The sequence below is a fragment of the Pecten maximus genome, chromosome 18, assembly GCF_902652985.1.
Source record: "Pecten maximus chromosome 18, xPecMax1.1, whole genome shotgun sequence".
Lineage (NCBI taxonomy): Eukaryota > Metazoa > Mollusca > Bivalvia > Pectinida > Pectinidae > Pecten > Pecten maximus.
In genome coordinates this window covers 1635166-1647634 of record NC_047032.1, presented here as the reverse complement: position 1 = coordinate 1647634, position 12469 = coordinate 1635166, and the positions used below count along the sequence as shown (strand labels likewise).

Genomic DNA, 12469 nt, shown 5'->3' with positions numbered 1-12469 from the left:
CTCGATTGTTAATTACTACTGAAGTGTTGTGTTGATTTGATCTCCGTGTTTAATTACTACTGAATTGTTGTATTATTGAGCTATATACCCAAGGGTTCATTGCTGGATAATACATCACTTTTGTCAAAGTTGAGGTATTCTGCCATATATAGACTTTGCTTAATATCAGAGACAAGGACAAACATGACAATGATTTTAACATTTCTAAAGAAACCTCGTCTCTGTTTTCATTACCAGCCGAAATATTCCTTCGGGAAAAATTGCAGAAATGAAGCATAAATAGACTTTCTTTGTAACTCTTGAGTCAAGCATTGTGTTATAGGCCTACATGTAACATTGTCAACAACCCATTGTGTTATACATGTAACATTGTCAACAACCCATTGTGTTATAAATGTAACATTGTCAACAACCCATTGTGTTATACATGTAACACAAACATTGTCAACAACCCATTGTGTTATAAATGTAACACAGACATTGTCAACAACTCATTGTGTTATACATGTAACACAAATATTGTCAACAACCCATTGTGTTATACATGTGACACAAACATTGTCAACAACCCATTGTGTTATACATGTAACATTGTCAACAACCCATTGTGTTATACATGTGACACAGACATTGTCAACAACCCATTGTGTTATACATGTAACATTGTCAACAACCCATTGTGTTATACATGTGACACAAACATTGTCAACAACCCATTGTGTTATACATGTAACACAAATATTGTCAACAACCCATTGTGTTATACATGTGACACAAACATTGTCAACAACCCATTGTGTTATACATGTAACACAGACATTGTCAACAACCCATTGTGTTATACATGTGACACAAACATTGTCAACAACCCATTGTGTTATACATGTAACACAGACATTGTCAACAACCCATTGTGTTATACATGTGACACAGACATTGTCAACAACCCATTGTGTTATACATGTAACACAAACATTGTCAACAACCCATTGTGTTATACATGTAACACAGACATTGTCAACAACCCATTGTGTTATACATGTAACATTGTCAACAACCCATTGTGTTATACATGTGACACAAACATTGTCAACAACCCATTGTGTTATACATGTAACATTGTCAACAACCCATTGTGTTATAAATGTTACACAGACATTGTCAACAACCCATTGTGTTATACATGTGACACAAACATTGTCAACAACCCATTGTGTTATACATGTAACACAAACATTGTCAACAACCCATTGTGTTATACATGTAACATTGTCAACAACCCATTGTGTTATACATGTAACATTGTCAACAACCCATTGTGTTATACATGTAACATTGTCAACAACCCATTGTGTTATACATGTAACACAAACATTGTCAACAACCCATTGTGTTATACATGTGACACAGACATTGTCAACAACCCATTGTGTTATACATGTAACATTGTCAACAACCCATTGTGTTATACATGTAACATTGTCAACAACCCATTGTGTTATACATGTGACACAGACATTGTCAACAACCCATTGTGTTATACATGTAACACAAACATTGTCAACAACCCATTGTGTTATACATGTGACACAGACATTGTCAACAACCCATTGTGTTATACATGTGACACAAACATTGTCAACAACCCATTGTGTTATACATGTAACACAGACATTGTCAACAACTCATTCAGATTATGTATTTCTTAACAAGTTTGACAAGTTTGACAAGATTTGTCGAGAAATAATTGCAGAATTCAATCATCGCACCAAAATGTGTAATTATCATGTAGCTGTAGAATTACCACAGGGGAGAGTGTAATCTGTTAGAGTTAGCTATCAGCTGACTAATTAAAGATCAGTCATAATTTTAACATCATAAATATCACATGATCTAAGGAGTAACCAATGGGAAACCTTCGTGGAACTTCATGCTGACTGTTAGTGGCTGTAGGCGTCTTGGAGTAAACAGGCCAATTTAAATCTACAGTAAGCTAATTACTTCGGAGAAAATAATTCAGAAAAATGAAAATCGATACGATATAAAAATGAATCCGTAATGAGCATGTAGAGAGGAATCGTTTGATGTATAACACAGTCGAGGTTAGAAGAATGGATCACCGGCAATATCACTTGTGAGATGTATCTGACGTTAATTTAATCAGATTCTCAATCTCATTCTGCTTTCTTTAAAAAAGGATCTGTTTCAAATGGATTTGAAAATTTTGTCATTTTAAAATTTGATACTCAATGCTTATGCATGGTGTGTCGTCTGTCATCTTTTCATGCGTTTCTCCTAAAAATGTGGATTTTTACCAAATTTGGTCTGAAGCATCCTTGATGTATCCTTTCATTGATGAACATTTTGTCGTGACATTATGAAACAAAGCTGGTCGGAATTAAAGATAGAGTCAACTGACTACATGTGAAGGTCATTATGTCAAAGATCAAAGTCAAATTTTTATCCTTTTACTGAGGAGCATTTTGTTATGACATTATGAAACAAAGTTGATCAGAATTAAACATCAAATCAACTTACAGAAGAAAGTCACTGGATCAAAGGTCAAGGTTGAATCTCCTTTCTTTTCACTGATTTAATATTTTGTGATGAAGTTATGAAGCGCAAAATTGATGGGAATCATATGAGCGAAAGAACCACATGTTAAGGTCACAGGGTCAACAGACATGGTCAAGTATTGTTTTCGATGATGAACATTTTACATTTTGTGATAACATTATGAAGCAAAGTTGGTTGGAATTCAACAATATGTCAACTGACCAAAAGCTTGTATCTCTAGATAAGTATACTCAAGGTCACAGTAAAGCTTGATATGCAAGAGAAGTGCCCAAGGTCATGGCAATTAACTCTTGTGTCTTTCAAAAGGTATTCCAGGTCACAGTAAAGCTTGGTTCTCAAGAGAAGTGCCCATGGGCGTGGCAACTCGTGTCTTTCAAAAGGTATTCCAGGTCACAGTAAAGCTTGGTTCGCAAGAGAAGTACCCAGCAGTAAGGTGGTCACAGCAAAGCTTGTCTTTCCAAAAGGTACTTCAGGTCGCAGTAAAGCTTTTTTCTCAAAAAAATCAACAGGAATACATGTATCTGAACAGATATCTCTATAACTTTGATAAATATAAATATTTTGTCGTGTTTGTGATGACTATAAATATTTTGTCGTGTTTGTGATGACTACAGATTTTGACTCTAACTATGATGGAGTGTTTCTCTATACAATTCACAATCATGCACATGGAACCAATTATAAAGGAATATCTATATATGTAGGTTGTAAGACTTGACAAGATATTCCATCAGAATCGTATTATTACGGTATACTGTCTTGACGATGGAACTTTTATTTTTATCCAGGAATAGATTTTGAGATAAGTACATATTTACATGTCTGTATGTATATACATTTGTTTATTCTGGCGACAAACTGCTTCTCCACCGGTCCCTAACAATGCTACAGATTCCCTTCTGGGATTTACGGATTCAGTGGCTGTCTAGACCGATTCTTACGTGTTTCTTCACCATTACCAATGGAGGGAGGGGGGATTAATATGGATCAGTCTGAGATTTGGTTATTTGGTCATTTGCACTTCTTTATGTTTCAGAAAATCTCCAGTTCCTGTCATCTCTTCGATTTTATGAGTTCAATTATCTGTTTAAATAATCTTTCTTCAGTTTCAGTGTGAGTTTGGGTGGTTTTACTATTATAAAACCCATTAACCGAGCTATAATGATGAAGTAATTTTATGATTAAAAACATTCTATGTCTGTTGATATTTAATGTGGCGTCAGATTCCTAGGAATTGTGTCTGTGAAGTCAGTAAGCTGCTTTTCTCCACCTAGACCATGCAGGGTCTGATTAGTGTCATGTTAAATCAGTGATCAAATTAAAATGCTTTATCAAATCTAACGAACAAATATAAGCAGAGAATGTCATCATTGTCATGTGTTCTGTAATAAGGTATATTTGCTTCTGGAAAGGTAACGGAGAGGGGGGGGGGGGGGGGGGGGGGGGAATTTTCACTTAAGGGTTTTAGGTAACATGTCATTGTCATAGAATTTGTGAAAAGAGTTATCTCCCTTAGTTTAATGGAATGCTTAAGGGTGTTAGGTACCATGTCATTGTCAAAGAATTTGTGAAAAGAGTTATCTCCCTTTGTTCATTGGAATGCTTAAGGGTGTAAGGTACCATGTCACTGTCATAGAATTTGTGAAAAGAGTTATCTCCCTTAGTTTATTATAATGTGATTGATGCCTGTGAAATATAACCGTAGCATGTTGTATATGGTACTGCTGGAGGAACTTCATTGGAAAGATGGTGATCATACTGGGTTTTTATTTTTTTTTGTTACTTAGGTTACATTTGATGTTAGACAGTTGTTAAATATATATTTACTGTTTGATTAGTAACAATGATCGTGGTCAAAATTGAGCTCTTTCTGGAGATAATGTGTTTTTCTACCAAGTTTTAGCGTTTAGTGTAGGTGGAACAATTGCATTTCGTAGAATTTGAGATTTTTAGGTCACCTGGGCCAAACTTGAGTAGATACAAACAGATTATCATGAATATTGTTATAAACCTTTATATCGATAAAATCTCAGACGAGTTCGACAATTTGACTAATTCAGGTATAAATTACCATGTTGTGGCCCATTGTAGTGCCATTACCTTACGACCTTGTCAACATGATAATTTTAACAGGCATGAACAGAGTTGATGAAGCTTCTTATGCAGCTTTATAAGTTAGGGATTGATGTATTACAGTGTAACATGGCCGTCGGAGTGTCTTTGGCCTACGTTAATACACTAACGCACTGGTACGCCTCAATAAACATTCTGACATCTTAACAAACGTTTGTGACTGCCATACAAAAGACAGAACATTGCAATCAACGCTTTGATTTTCTTCACCAATGACGGCCATATTGATCCTATGGTCAGCCATTGTGGTGGACATCTTGTCCCTAATATGACCATAATGCCACACCGAACCTGATTTCCTATTCGTCTAATTTCTGCGAAATCTCATTACGACCTTTAGACCCCTATTTCCTTATTTGGTATGCGGAAGGCAATGCTGACTGAAGTGATAATTCTGGGTTATGACTCTCCAAAACCTCTCACTACAAATTTGGATCAGTATTTTTATACAGAGGTAGAATTATCTGTATCCTTCATTAGGAATAATGATTTCCTGGAGAATTCGGCAGAATTTCATTATGTATTTAGTGCCTAAATTTTTCTGATTGGCGCATTAGAAAGTAGAGTATAAATATCAGTGGAAAGCTTCCTCACACAAAGTCTCTAGTTACCACTGGATTTTAAACAGAAAGGTTTGCTGTATTCTTTGGTATATTTCTTAATCATCGAAAAACTGGTGTTAAGAGTGACCGCTTCTCAAGCCGTCTAAGTTTGATACTGTTGGTGACGATCCTTTGTGATTTTATGGAGTAATGATTTTCCATTCTGATCTAAGGCTGGAATAAAAAAAGGATTATTTGTCAAATATAAGAATAGAATTGAATTAATTGAAATATGGGGAATTTATTGTTATTGATTTTTTTTTTTTACAATGCTAAACAGGATCGATGACTGGTTTGGAGATTTCTATGCTACAGCTGAACATGTAGTGTTTTACCATAAGCCCATATGTCTAAAAATAACACCATACCATATATATAATTGTGTGTTGTCATCTACTCTTGATATATTATATTATATATTCATTTCTAACTTATTTTCTGTGTTTTTATTTAACTTTCAGAGTTCCTGTATGAAGAATTATTTTTAGTTTATATTTACTACTTTTAGTGGACATTTAGAGGATTATTTTGTAAATGTGTCACTTATATCACACTGAGTTGTCTGCCCTTTCTTACAGGAACACACACTAGTGGGCAGCACTGATGCAGCAACCCAACAGGACATACAACTAAGTGGACTTGGTATACAGCCGGAGCACTGTCTCGTCACGATCGAGGTCAACGATGTGTTTCTCTCACCACTAGAGGGCGCTAGGTATGTTTTCCATAGTTATTGCAAGGAAAATGTAAATAATAGAAATTAATAGAAAATTGGAAAATTAAGAATCCAAAATTGAAGGAACCATGTTAAAGAAATAGGTTACAATAAAGAAAAATGCTTTTACTTGGGGCCTATATATTAACCTATTTCTAGTTGGTAGGAATCACAGGAAGCTTGTAATTAGGTCATCTGATTACCCATAGTCTTCATGCTTCTTCCATCGTCCTGTGCCATCCACGGTCCATTAACTATTCACATTACAAACTTCCACCAGTGGGATTCAGCATGAACCTACAGTACCTGAAACGATTTTCCTGACCAAGGGTTATATTTTTAGGGTCAGCCTGTAATCAAAGATGGCTGCCAGGACACATTTTTTTTTTTTTTTTTGCTGCTTTTGCTTTACTTCATTTAAAAAAAGGGGGAAAAAACAATGAAAATATGGATGAAAGTTTCAAAATGATTTGTAATCATTACCGTGAGAGACTTCGTGAGGAACATTCAATTCTACTTATTAACTTTTGTTAAGACGCCAGGAGAGATGTTTAGTAGTCTGCCAGTGTTTGTTATAGACCTGACCTGTTTAGTATTCACGATAACGTTCTGTACAGAATGGAGTAAAAGCTTTCAGGTACCAATATGGAAATATTATTCTTTCCAATAATGCCCTCCAATGTACTCTCAATTTGTGTCGAATCTGTCAGCCAACATCGCCCAATTTTTTGTTGACTCTGTTGGTTAACATCGTAAACAATGTCATTATGGTTACAGAAGATTGGACCTCATGCTGATATGTCAAAGCAACATGGCACTTTGTATTGATACCAGAGATCTCCAGGACAATTTACAACATGGAAATTATTAAACATGACACATTATTGAATAACGCCATAACAAGTGTAGCAGCCAACCAAGGGTTATTCATTAGCATGTTGTTTAAAAAGGACTAAATAACTCGTATTGTACCTTATAGAAATACATATTGATTTGATGGGGTACATCTAATGTTAGATAGGAAAACTGGTATTGGAGGACGGGGGAGCCTTTGTGTTCTGTTTTAAATGCATTCATGGCGGATTCTCATTGGAAATAATGATTTTTTTCCCAGATGAATATAGATTCAAGGGAAATAACTCTTAACTCTTGAAAAGATTCAAGGGAAATAACTCTTGAAAAAGGTAAAGGCTAAGATGAATATAGATTCAAGGGAGGTAACTCCTGAAAAAGGTAAAGGTTTAAGATAGATATAGATTCAAGGGAGTTAATTCTTAACTCTTGAAAAAGTTAAAGGCTTAAGATAGATATAAATTCAAGGGAGTTAACTCTTAACTCTTGAAAAAGGTAAAGGCTAAGATAAATATAGATTCAAGGGAGGTAATTATTAACTCTTTGCTTTTTAATGGCATCAGAAAAAAAAGTTAAAAGCAGTATAAATATGACTTCAAGGGAAATCACTTTAACACTTTGTTGTTGTTGATACCAGGAAAAGTTGAAGGCCAGCTTAAACTTCAAGGGAAGTAACTCTTAGCACTTCGTTGCTAATGACACCAAGAACAGATAAAGGGAGTGGGGCATTAAAGCAAAAGTTTGTTTTTTTTATGTTATCAGAAAAATAAAATATAAGGTCAGGGTTTCGAGAGAAAACAAACTTTAGATATCATCAGAAAATTCAATTTAAATAACTCCAAGCAGTTTTTTTAGTGTCATCAGAAAAAAAATGAAAATGTCTGTTTGTCATATTATCACTGAGAGTTGACAATCACAGATACTTAATTAGAAATCATATTTCAAAATACCATTTTTCTGATGAAATATTCATGGAAGTAATGAAATGACCAAAAAATGTGTTTCCAATATATTTGTAATTCCATTTTTGTGATGCAGTATGATTCTTATTACATAAAGTTCTCCGTCTCCAAACAAGACGATTGAGATTGATCATTTTGCATGTAGTAAATAAAATAGCCGTTACAGTAGAACATAAGATTGTATTGATTTTCTTGGCAAAAAACTTGACAGCAGATTAAGATTTCAGTCCAAGTGGATTAAAATGGTTTGTTGGAACCTGAAATTGCATCGGCGTAGATCTTTTCATCATAACATGGTTCAAATTCAAAGCTAGCAACAAAAGCTGTCGCTAGATAACCAAACCTTCACTATTAAGACTATCAGGGCTTTTCAAGGTCGTGATTTCTAGTTAAAATCACACAATAGGATCTAATTAGTTGTTTGATAAGACTGCAACTACTCAGGTGTATTAGATTTTAGATCATTGAGTGTTTCTCTGTGTTTGTACTTGGTTTCTCATGAATACATGTCTATTATTTTATATTGTATATTTGTATTTCTGATTATTTTCTGTTTTCCCCTGAATCAATAGAAATTTTTACATTAGCCCGGTGTGTAGGTTAGACAGCTACAGATTAACCACCTGAGTTGAGGAGATTACAGCTATTGGTTATAACATACCGTACTCGTTACTCATTCAAACTACCATTGTTTGAAATTGATGTCCATTTCACTTGAACACTAATAGCAAGAAAGATTTTTACATGGATCTGTGATTTTTTCCAGAGATTTGAAAGAGAGCAAGCAATTAAGGTACCCTTGGTTCATGTAGTGGGTTTTAATTATGATACGTTGCCAGGATACTTTACTTAATAAGGATGGCCTCTAGGCTGTTCATTCAGGACAATATTGTAGTCCTATTGAAATACACATTCGGAATATTATTACATATTTTGGTTTCAATTTTCGATGGTGTTTAATTGATTTACTTTGACAGATATTTTATGTTTCGTCTGAACATCTTGGGATTTGATAAAGAATCTGGAGTCAGATCTCCAGGGATTTGATACAGAATCTGGAGTCAGATGTCCATGGATTTGATACAGACTCTGGAGTCGGATCTCCAGGGATTTGATACGGACTCTGGAGTCGGATCTCCAGGGATTTGATACGGACTCTGGAGTCGGATCTCCAGGGATTTGATACAGAATCTGGAGTCGGATCTCCAGGGATTTGATACGGACTCTGGAGTCGGATCTCCAGGGATTTGATAAGGACTCTGGAGTCAGATCTCCAGGGATTTGATACGGACTCTGGAGTCGGATCTCCAGGGATTTGATACGGACTCTGGAGTCTGATCTCCAGGGTTTCGATACAGAATCTGGAGTCTGATCTCCAGGGATTTGATACAGAATCTGGAGTCGGATCTCCAGGGATTTGATAAGGACTCTGGAGTCCGATCTCCAGGGATTTGATACAGACTCTGGAGTCGGATCTCCAGGGATTTGATACGGACTCTGGAGTCGGATCTCCAGGGATTTGATACGGACTCTGGAGTCAGATCTCCAGGGATTTGATATGGACTCTGGAGTCGGATCTCTAGGGATTTGATACGGACTCTAGAGTCGGATCTCCAGGGATTTGATACGGACTCTGGAGTCGGATCTCCAGGGATTTGATATGGACTCTGGAGTCTGATCTCCAGGGATTTGATACGGACTCTGGAGTCGGATCTCCAGGGATTTGATACGGACTCTGGAGTACGATCTCAGGGATTTGATATGGACTCTGGAGTCGGATCTCCAGGGATTTGATACGGACTCTGGAGTCGGATCTCCAGGGATTTGATACAGACTCTGGAGTCGGATCTCCAGGGATTTGATATGGACTCTGGAGTCGGATCTCCAGGGATTTGATATGGACTCTGGAGTCGGATCTCCAGGGATTTGATACGGACTCTGGAGTCGTATCTCCAGGGATTTGATACGGACTCTGGAGTCGTATCTCCAGGGATTTGATACGGACTCTGGAGTCGGATCTCCAGGGATTTGATATGGACTGTGGAGTTAGATCTCCAGGGATTTGATACAGACTCTGGAGTCGGATCTCCAGGGATTTGATACAGACTCTGGAGTCAGATCTCCAGGTATTTGATTAAAACTCTGGGGTCGGATCTCCAGGGATTTGATACGGACTCTAGAGTCCGATCTCCAGGGATTTGATACGGACTCTGGAGTCGGATCTCCAGGGATTTGATACGGACTCTGGAGTCGGATCTCCAGGGATTTGATACGGACTCTGGAGTCGGATCTCCAGGGATTTGATACGGACTCTGGAGTCGGATCTCCAGGGATTTGATCGGACTCTGTCGGACCTGTTGTCTATGGAGCTCTATTAGAATATCCCTAGTATACACCTTCGATTCCTCCACCAACACATCTTTGGGCAAGACACTTCACCCTGATTGCTCTGGATTGCATGTGACGAGCCTCTCGTATGTTGTTCAGTGAGGTAGTCACTAACTACTACAAAAGGAGACCCCACATCAAAATGACCCAGACTGTTCATAGGGCAATAAACCCAGCAATCAAACAAGTTAATATACGTTGTGGGTCAACATCAATTCTGTGCAGTAAGATTGGAGATTTCCAATTTTTGAGATGCTTTGGGTTACTATTTTTAAGTTCCATATTGTCTCACAAATATTTTCGTTTTTTAAATATTTATCTTTCTTTTTCAGGACCTGTGTCAATGGTTCCAAGGTTGTTCAGAAAACCCGCGTTCGTCATGGTGACCGAATCTTATGGGGCAATAACCATTTCTTCCGTCTTAACTGCCCCAAACTTAACAGTAAGTGTTACATGGACATATTTATAGGAATCCAAGAATTTCAGTTATTGCCGTTATAAAGTTTAACATGCCTGTTTTACAAATCAAATCCTCAAGAGAAATTGTCTTTATCTATTCTCAAGGTTAGGGAGTTTAGTTGTATCAGTATTCATGTGACTTAAATGAGAAGTCAGAATTTTCTTATCCATTCTTATACTTCTTTAGTAATTAGTAATTTTGATTGAATGTAATAAAAACAGAACCCCTCGAGGAGCGGGGAAGAAATTTGTCATCTGTACCTTGCTGCGGGTCGTAAGATTCCTTTAGATGACACTTTTTTTTTCTTTTTTTTTTTTTTTTTTTTCAGTTTTGAAATCTTTTTATTCATATAGGTACATGAAATACATAGAAAAAGCATCAATTATAGATACAGTTTTACACCAACACAATATCGGGGGTTTTATTTAGAAGAGCATCAATGGTGTCAGTGATTAGGTAGATATATTGAACAATGTTTAATGGCTTATAGAAATACAGTATTGAACAATTAAGATAAAGATGTACCATTGTTGAATTATATATAGCTTACAGTATTAAGAAGTTGATAGGTGTACTTTACATGACACTTGGGATCTTACATTTTTTCTTTCTTTCCTCATCACTCTATCTTTCTTTGTTTTCTTACTCTAAGTGTCTCCTTGACTCACCTCATATGACCCTGACTGTTAGGGGGGTAGGGGGTGGTTAAACCCCTGAAAACATACAAAACAATAAAAGAGGAAGGCCATCAGTTTATCTTCAAAAGAACAATAAAAATCATTGTATTGTGTCTTCTTAGCAGATGGAGTTTATGCCCCTTGTTCAGAAATCATAACCTTATAATATATGAGATGTTATTAAACTTTATGAGGGCTTAAAATGTTTTTGTCCTGTAGAGTCATCTTTCATTCCTAGAGAAATAGTAAATTAGAACATCATGTGACAGAATACTGTCTTCCCATTGGCTTAAATAGTTACATTGGTATAATGAGACGAAAGTATAATGACTGTTTCAGGTCCCCGGTCTCTATACTGATATAGATGATCGTTAGTATAATGACTGTTTCAGGTCCCCGGTCTCTATACTGATATAGATGATCGTTAGTATAATGACTGTTTCAGGTCCCCGGTCTCTATACTGATATAGATGATCGTTAGTATAATGACTGTTTCAGGTCCCCGGTCTCTATACTGATATAGATGATCGTTAGTATAATGACTGTTTCAGGTCCCCGGTCTCTATACTGATATAGATGATCGTTAGTATAATGACTGTTTCAAGTCCCCAGTCTCTATACTGATATAGATGATCGTTAGTATAATGACTGTTTCAGGTCCCCGGTCTCTATACTGATATAGAATATCGTTAGTATAATGACTGTTTCAGGGCCCCGGTCTCTATACTGATATAGATAATCGTTAGTATAATGACTGTTTCAGGGCCCCGGTCTCTATACTGATATAGATGATCGTTAGTATAATGACTGTTTCAGGTCCCCGGTCTCTACACTGATATAGATGATCGTTAGTATAATGACTGTTTCAGGTCCCCGGTCTCTATACTGATATAGATGATCGTTAGTATAATGACTGTTTCAGGTCCCCGGTCTCTATACTGATATAGATGATCGTTAGTATAATGACTGTTTCAGGTCCCCGGTCTCTATACTGATATAGATGATCGTTAGTATAATGACTGTTTCAGGTCCCCGGTCTCTATACTGATATAGATGATCGTTAGTATAATGACTGTTTCAGGTCCCCGGTCTCTATACTGATA

The 12469-nt window shown here is 36.5% G+C and overlaps 1 protein-coding gene across 1 annotated transcript in view; it reads left to right on the top strand.

The window, feature by feature from the left end:
- Positions 1–12469, top strand: part of LOC117317035 (kinesin-like protein KIF13B) — a 416447-nt gene that overhangs the window by 328545 nt on the left and 75433 nt on the right. The window contains exons 14-15 of the mRNA XM_033871817.1: positions 5891–6027; positions 10562–10671. Coding sequence (XP_033727708.1) covers positions 5891–6027; positions 10562–10671 — 247 coding nt within the window. The remainder of the gene's footprint in view (positions 1–5890; positions 6028–10561; positions 10672–12469) is intronic.